Source organism: Limulus polyphemus, unplaced genomic scaffold (genome assembly GCF_000517525.1).
Source record: "Limulus polyphemus unplaced genomic scaffold, Limulus_polyphemus-2.1.2 Scaffold10487, whole genome shotgun sequence".
In the NCBI taxonomy this organism is placed as follows: domain Eukaryota; kingdom Metazoa; phylum Arthropoda; class Merostomata; order Xiphosura; family Limulidae; genus Limulus; species Limulus polyphemus.
In genome coordinates this window covers 8479-17738 of record NW_013676097.1, presented here as the reverse complement: position 1 = coordinate 17738, position 9260 = coordinate 8479, and the positions used below count along the sequence as shown (strand labels likewise).

At 32.2% G+C, this 9260-nt stretch overlaps 1 protein-coding gene and 1 long non-coding RNA gene across 2 annotated transcripts in view; one reads left to right on the top strand and one right to left on the bottom strand.

The window, feature by feature from the left end:
* Positions 1–1751: 1751 nt before the first annotated feature.
* The window catches only part of LOC111083645 (NACHT and WD repeat domain-containing protein 2-like), a gene marked incomplete at both ends in the record, with an annotated part of 14910 nt that continues 7401 nt past the window's right edge, over positions 1752–9260 (top strand). Inside the window, one exon of the mRNA XM_022380291.1 lies at positions 1752–1954. Within this exon, the coding sequence (XP_022235999.1) occupies positions 1752–1954 (203 nt within the window). The remainder of the gene's footprint in view (positions 1955–9260) is intronic.
* On the bottom strand, positions 4755–9203 carry LOC111083644. The gene is made up of 2 exons (XR_002609157.1): positions 9099–9203; positions 4755–6754 (listed from the first exon to the last, which is right to left on the bottom strand). It is a non-coding gene; the product is annotated as an uncharacterized LOC111083644 (long non-coding RNA).

Sequence of the window (9260 nt, the reverse complement as noted above, 5' to 3'; positions counted from 1 at the left end):
ACAGATAGGTTGATGGGTACTGTGTCAGATAGATAGGTGGATAGGTATTATGTCATACAGATAGGTGGATAGGTATTATGTCATACAGATAGGTGGATAGGTATTGTGTCATACAGATAAGTTGATGGGTACTGTGTCAGACAGATAGGTTGATGGGTACTGTGTCAGATAGATAGGTGGATAGGTATTATGTCATACAGATAGGTGGATAGGTATTATGTCATACAGATAGGTGGATAGGTATTGTGTCATACAGATAGGTTGATAGGTATTGTGTCAGACAGATAGGTGGATAGGTATTGTGTCATACAGATAAGTTGATAGGTATTGTGTCAGACAGATAAGTTGATTGGTATTGTGTCAGACAGATAGGTTGATAGGTATTGTGTCAGACAGATACATGGATAGGTATTATGTCAAACAGATAGGTTGATAGGTATTGTGTCAGACAGATAAGTTGATGGGTATTGTGTCATACAGATAGGTGGATAGGTATTATTTCAGACAGATTGGTTGATAGGTATTATGTCAGACAGATAGGTTGATGGGTACTGTGTCAGACAGATAGGTTGATAGGTATTGTGTCAGACAGATAAGTTGATGGGTACTGTGTCAGACAGATAGATTGATGGGTATTGTGTCAGACAGATAGGTTGATGGGTATTGTGTCAGACAGATAGGTTGATAGGTATTGTGTCAGACAGATAGGTTGATTGGTATTGTGTCAGACAGATAGGTAGATAGGTATTATGTCAGACAGATAGGTTGATAGCTATTGTGTCATACAGATAGGTTGATAGGTATTGTGTCAGACAGATAGGTTGATAGGTATTATATCAGACAGATAGGTTGATAGGTATTATGTCAAACAGATAGGTTGATGGGTACTGTGTCAGACAGATAGGTTGATGGGTACTGTGTCAGACAGATAGGTTGATAGCTATTATGCCAGACAGATAGGTTGATAGGTATTATATCAGACAGATAGATGGATTGGTATTGTGTCAGACACAAAAAGTTGTATAATGTCTACTTTCTGGCATACTAACACAGTATAAAACACACAAAACGTTGCACCAGCTTCTTAAAGCTGCCTACGGTATTTCAGATATAATTATTCAAGTATACAGTAGTATAAGTCTGAGCTAGTGATGAAAATTAATTTAACTTACTGGCATATAAAACATTCTAAGAGATGAATGGTCATATTTTGGTGTGTGTGTGTGTGTGTAAAACTTCATTTTAGTGAATGTTTGAAATGTGTTACTGCATGAAAAGCGAACCGGGCAGTTATATTCTTACTTAATAAAACTTGTTTTCTTGAAATCTAAATGTGTTTGATAAATCAGCAATGAAAGTTCGTCGCTTTTCATTTTCTGTTGTTCACAAATTTCTAATTTCCCAGAATATATACTTTATGTCAAACTTTATACAATGTTCCTATCTCTAGCATAACCAAAAATTCTACACTATGAAATCTCAATCTTGTTTTTGTAGCTCATTACCTTCGTTGTTGTTGTATTTAATTGTTGTGGTTGTTGATGTAGCCAACTGCTATGGTTTTTGTTGTAGCCAACCGCTGTGAGTGTTGCTATAGTTTATTGTTGTAGATGCTGTTGTGGATGTTGTTGTAGGTCATTATTGTGGTTGTTATTGTAATTCAATGGTGTAGTTTAATCCGCTAACTTGTAATTTTTTTTTTGCTTTATTTCATTAAACAGATTTTATTGACTTTTTTTTTAACCGTTTAGATTTTGAACATGAACGTCGTCACTTGCACGAGGTGGTATTTCCAGATCTTCAAAGACATTGTTCCGCTCTGGGTATTGACGTGGAGTTGGAAGACATTCATCAAGGTACTGTCGTCGACTCCATTTTGGAGCCTACAATATTTGCCCAACAAATGAAGGAGATCGAGGCTTGTCATCGAGAGTCTTTAGGATGTTTTTTTCTGGTAGGTGTTCAACTTTACAACTTCAAACAACTGGTAACTTTACATCTTGAAGTTTGGTAGCTGTTACCTGCTTACATCACTGCCTTATTTATCAGAAAATTTTGTGCACAACGGATACAAATAGTGGTTAAAAACTGTAATATAAAGACATTTTTAAGACATTAGAACTATGTATATTTATATTATATTCTGCAAGTCCATATGAAATTGTTTTACAAACTCCACCATTGAAAACAAACATAAACTTCTCAAGTTATTAAGTAAGATCCAGAAATAATTTTTTTCCTATTTTTTAATAATTGATTTAAAATCGAAAACGAGACTCACCAAATCCCAATGAATATTTCCCAGCACTTCTCACAACCAGATAACAGCCTGAAACAGAATTCCCCGGTCCATCCCCCACCCGAACTTACAACGCTAAAATTTGGGGTTCGACTCCCTGTGGTGGACAGAGCGCACACAGTCCATTGTGTGGCTATTTATTGAAAACAAACAAACGTAGAAGACAACAACACACATAACTGTACTCTCTATTTTCTGTCACATCCTCACTAAGTTATTAATAACCCAACAGTGCGTGTATTTCTTTGTGTATTCTAGTTTTGTATAATACTACTTTGATATAATCAGTATAAAGTTCTCTAAATCACTTAATCTTTTAACTAAATATTCGTAGATCTACTGAGCTTCTGTTGAAATTTACATTAGTGGTTATGAATATTAAACAACGAACATTTTGGTTGTGAAATAAATTATCTAACGACTTGATTGTGCTATAGTTTTCAATCACATGGCCGTGGTCTGGTTTGGGTTCATTTACAAACTACGTAATGTTAGGGCAGTTATTTAGGCCCTGATCTGGTTTGGGTTCAGTAATGTTAGGGGTTAGTTAGGCCCTGGTCTAGTTTTTGTTCATTTACAAACTACGTAATGTTAGGGAGGTATTTAGGCCCTGGTCTGGTTTGGGTTCATTTACAAACCACGTAATGTTAGGGGTTAGTTAGGCCCTGGTCTAGTTTTTGTTCATTTACAAACTACGTAATGTTAGGGCAGTTATTTAGGCCCTGGTCTGGTTTGGGTTCAGATACAAACTACGTAATGTTATTTATTCTGAGTAAATCACTAAAGTCTGATAATTAAGCATCATACCAGGTGAAGATAATCTATTAACATAAGCTTTTGTTGTTGTTTTTTATAGTAACTTCCTATCTGGTGTGTCCACCGCGGGTATTCAAACACCGGATTTTAGCGTTGTTAGTCCGTAAATTTACCGCGTCTCTCCAGAGGACTAACATGAGCTAAGGTTTATCTTTAATAAAAAATAGTATAGTAAAACAAATAACAATAAATGTTAAACTATAAACCTTAGAATTGTTAATAACCTTCGTAATTTCTTGCAACACATAAAAACAAAAGTTTTTTCAGCTCAAAATCAAGATAGAATTTTACAAGCCCATATTTCACAGTTAATTGTTTATTTCTTAAATCTCAGAAAATCTCTCAAATATTGCAATAATTAATATAGGGAATTAAACCTAATGTTGAGGATGGATGATAAATGGAAATTCGGTGTCATTTAATTCCCCCAGGAGATCTAGTCAGATTATTGATAGAAATTCAGCCGGAAGTTTTTCCTAAAATGAACATTACATGAAAAGTCCATTTCAGATCAAACGAAACGCTAGTTTTTAACCAAAATAGAAAAACAAAACTACACTAATATTTTATGTTTACGCAGTTTACTAATTACGCATACATATTTCACTTCTTCAGAATTGCGAATCGTAAATATTTTGCTTTATCCTAAATACTGTGTTTGTTTGTTTGTTTTGAATTTCGCGCAAACCTACACGAGAACTATCTGCGCTAGCCTTCCCTAATTTAGCAGTGTAAGACTAGTGGGAAGGCAGCTACTCATCACCACCCACCGCCAACTCTTGGGCTTCGCTTTTACCAACGAATAGTGGGATAGACCGTCACATTATAACGCCCACATGGCTGAAAGGGCGAGCATGTTTGGTGTGACGGAGATTCGAACCCGCGACCCTCAGATTGCGGTTCGAGCGCCCTAACCACCTGGCCATGCCGGGCCGACCTAAATACTATGCACCTCTAGAACAGGTTTTCAACATTACATTCGCCAGCTTTACCTACCTACCTTGATTCTAGAGGTTTGTTTGTTTTAAATTTCGCACAAAGCTACACGAGGGCTATCTGCGCTAGCCATCCCTAATTTAGCAGTGTAAGACTAGTGGGAAGGCAGCTACTCATCACCACCCACCGCCAACTCTTGGGCTTCGCTTTTACCAACGAATAGTGGGATAGACCGTCAGCAGGTTTGGTGTGACAGGGATTCAACCCGCAACCCTCAGATTGAGAGTCGAGTGCTCTAACCACCTGGCCATGCCAGGCAGTACAGAATGTTTCACAGAGTTATTTATTTATTATTTTGTTGTTCTTTTTTTTTCATGCTTCAGCTACTTCGTTGAAAATCTTATTTACTATTAAATAAATAATGTATGTTAAAAAACTTAATTCTGTGAAAAAAAAGTCAGTTTTTTTTCTTTTTCCGATCTTTTTGTACAGCAAGAAGCACAATAAGACCATTTTGTTATTATTTCTAATACATGAACTAGGGATCCCTCACAGCTAAATGATCTATGCAGTTATAATATGTTAGGTGCCATAATATGGCAGTAAGTTCTCCATAGCTAACTTCACTTGTGTGTTTAGCAGTGCTGATTCATCTATATTCTTTCCTCTGTGGTTAAAATAAGTAAAATCGTCTACATGTACATACTGACTTAAATCTTTTTTTATACATTTATTTCAAAAATACCATACATTCAATCTAAAAAACATATATAATATGCCATTTAAGAAAAAGGTTTTGTGCTGAGGAAAGGCATTTTGGAGAAATAAACTTGTTTTTTTTTTATCAACAAAATTATCTGAAACAGGCGAATAAAAGGCAAAACATGAAATCCAAACTGGTATAAATCTCCACAAACATATGAAAAAAAAAGAACAAGTCAAAGTTAGAAGCTTGTAAAATGTTCATGTAACTGGAAAAAAGCAAATGTTTTTTCACAATGAAGAACCTATTGATGATTTATCTTACAGAATTGAGAGTTGCATTCATATGGCCAAATTATTTGGAATACAAAAAAGTTATATCCAGTGTTTCGTACAACTAGTAAGTAAGAATATTTCTTTGAGTGTTCGTGCTCTTATTCAGAGTTTACAAATACAGGATTACAATATAAATAAAATAAAATTTTAAGCGTAATGATAAAAACACTTACTGACTAGTTTAAACATCATAATTAAATACTCCACAATGAGAATTGCTCATACTCCACTGAAATTAAATATTTAGCATTCACAAATAGTTTACAAGCAAGGTTAGACCTACAAAAGTTTCAAAACTTGACAAGAAATAAAGTTCTATATCAAATTTTTTTATAAATATCCATTTAAGATAAAAAAAACCATGATGAAAGAGAATGTCAGGATAATTTTATAACAACATTATTAAACCAAACTGTTACCATAAATATCACTATAAAATTTTATTTAAAAAAAAGCTGGAATGCTTGACAGATTGACAGAAACAGTTTCTATGAACTAAGAATTATGATTACTTTTGTTTTTCAAATGAAATTCACTGCCACTAGGTTGTAGCCAAGTGTTGAGAAGATTATTTAAAAATACATTTATTTTTTTACTACTTGACCAGGTGATATGTAATAGTCAATTATTACTATATATTTAGATTTGATTAAAATTTTAATTACTATTGTACAGACAATTAATATTACATTACTTGTACATTTTGTTTAAATTTCCAATTAACCTGAAAATCTAAATGAAGAAACATTTAATAATTTCAAGTAAAATATCTCCAATATAAACAGTTTTTGATTATTGAATCGAAACAGTTTTTACAAAATTTCTAACATAATCAGTCTATCAGTAAAACCCTTGGAAAACAAAAAAGTTCACCACCATACATCATAAGAAAAACAAGTATGCAGTGAGCAATTTTGTACATTGCAACATTGTTTTTGTGTCTGTGTTTAACAGAGGGCTCTATATTTGAATCTTTAATTGGTGTCACTGCCAGAAATTAAAGCTTTTTTTTTGAAGACATTAAAAACTCATGGTTAAAATAGTTCTTGAAAAATACTGAAAATAAGAAGTAGAAACTGTAAATGCAAGCTTAACTTACTTACTTTCCCATTCCTGCAATCAAATTTCCCACTTTGTTATCGCCTTGTTAAAAAATAAAAACAGATCATCAAGAGAATTCAACAGTTTGTCATTTTTCAGCAAACCCATCTGAATGTATAAATATAAAGTTCAAGTCTGCTCCTCTGCAGTTATACACATTTTTTGGTTTAAAACTTTGCTTGCTTCTATAGATTTTTGCTAAAAAAATAATAATACAGTTTTTCTTAATAACTTTGGGCAAACTGTCTTCAAATTGCTAGATAAATTTAATTTGTAGGTAGTACATTATGTAAACTACCGATAACTTGTTTTTCTCACTAGTACAACTACATATCTATAACCTCTTTACTGAACTTCTCCTCTAACAAACAAATTACAAATTTGAAGTCTAGATATATAAAGCCTTAGTTAATTGTTCCACCTTTCACAATTCTTTTAACACATGGTGAAGTAGAAATCCTAGAGATCATTTGTTGGTCTCCATCCTTTGAAACCCAAAATCCTGTCAGCATATTGTTGAAACTGTTGTACCATCCCTTGTCTGTCTTGGTTACCATCCAGAACCTTATAAGACAACAAATAATATTATCTTAAGCAAAACAAGAAACTAATTTGTTGAAACAAAAACTATAGCAAATTAGATTGAGTACTATTGTGTTGTCTCAAATAACTGTTTGTTTTTAACTGCAAAGCTCAAAAATTGGCTATCTGTACTGTGCTCCATGCAGGTATCAAACCTTGATTTTTAGTATTAAATGCCTTCAAGCTAGCTACTGAATCAACAGGGGTTTGAATAACTGATTCGAACTATTATTTCTCTTCAAGCAAACTTGAAATAAAACTACACCACTACAAACACAGGTGTAATGTTTTTATAATAATAATAACAACATGAAGATAGAGAGAATAATTAACAAATGGGCAAAAAGGTTAGTGTGAAGTAAACTGCATCAAAAAGGTAATGATTTATTTTTTTTATAATTGGCCTGACTTCATATGTTATACACACATAAATATTCAGAAAAAACACTTCAGATACAAGTTCCTGTTCAGGGGTGTAGAAACCATTTCATGTAACACCTACGGCAGCAAGACTTGTTTGAGGGACATCTTTTTATTGTTATACTTTGCCAGTTGGATAAGTAGGGGTTTTTTTCAAACTGAAAAATAAGTCTGAGTAAATTTCTATACAGCCACACAAGTTCCTGAAAATTTTGAACTGTGGAAATCTAGCACACACACACATGAATCATTTTAAAATGCAAGATTCTAAGCCTCAACCCAAAACTATACACAAAAATATAGATATCCCTCTTTTTCTGCACAAACCCTCAGTCACACACCCACAACAATAAAATATCTAAATTAATGCAACAATGTTATTACATTGCTTTTCCCTACAGCAGAAGCCCAACTCTAGAAAGAATATTTAACATAATAAAAATTACAAAAAGCTATAAACAGTTATTTATTAAACACTACCTAGTTTGTAGCAGCATTAATGTGAATCATGATTTCTTTATCAGTTAATGTGTGGAGTATTCCACATGCTGCACTGTAAAATGTTAAAGACTAAATGTTAAAAATGGTAAAATATATGAATGAATATATGTGAACAACTTACATACAAACTGCAATATATACTACTTCAAGCAAAACTGAGTTGCAAATGGTACTTTACGACCAATATGCTGCATTTTGACTAAAAGAAAACCCAAGGACATGAAACATTTTGCAAAATTTGAAATAAATACTAAAGTTAGATTTTCTCTCATTTTCAAATAACTTGTAATAGTTTTATTTAGTAAATAACCCTTTTTTGGTTCGTAGCATTTTTTGTCAAAGCAACAGCAAAAAGCAGTTTTTCTCAAAATAACAAAAGTGGACATATATACAGCATTTATCATCTATATTCTTTGTATATATAACTATTATTAATATCACACACACATCCAGTTTTGTCCACCCCACACTGAATAAATGTAAAAGATGGATGGCAACAAACAGAAAATTTAGCAAAAACAATCCATGTTTCAGTGTTTTGCATCTTATGCATCAGACGTTTTTTTAAACATATCTCCATATTGTAATTTTACTAACTTTTAAAAAACACTTTGCACCTCTGTATAGTACCTTTGTGCTGCAACTGCAAAATAATACATGTAATGTAGATGTTATGATAAATAAACAATATAGGTTTACGTTTATATACTTTACACAAATGCATGCTTTGTCAGTGCTCTGTTTTTATTACTTTCTCATTGTGTAAATTACAAATTTCTTTTCATTGTTCACTATTAAATAAAAGCAAAATCCCTTATAAGCTAAGGTATTTAAAAGGTATACAGAGATACATACACACATTTTTAAAACAGAGCTTCATTACCTTAAAACAGCTATCAATTTTACATGAAGACTTTTTAGCAGTGATGTTGGGAAATAAAAACAATATTATAAAAGCAATCTCATGGATTTGTAATGTTTTTAGTTATGGAAATTTACACGACAATGCCTTCATTGATAGCAATATCAGTGAAATGCTAAATGTTTGCAAGTAGATGTTTTTGTAATAAATGTTTTTGTGTAGATGTTTCTAGTAATGTTGTTAGAAAATAAAACAATTATATTTATTATAAAACAAGATATTTTCATGTGTATTTATGAATTTTTAATATACTTGTTTGTCATGTTTTTAGTTATATTAGATAATAAAGTTGAATATAAACTAATCATTTACAGATACTCAAGACATTTTTAATAATGATGTTATAAAATAATGTTTATTATAAAACTAATCACTCTTGTTCATAGCTAATTGTTTTCAAAACAAATCTAATGAAACCAAGTTAAACATAACAGTAAATTATGACATTTTATTTGTACAATAAATCATAGGTAAAATCCTTACCAGTACAGGACAAGGCAACTTAAAGTGAGTTTTCTTCATCAACCAGTTCTCATGAAGATTATGTAATTTCTGTAAATATTCCTGGAATGAAAGAAACTACTTCCTAATAGAACTGTACAAAACATTTATAGAAGTATATGTACACAGATGTATTAAAAAATT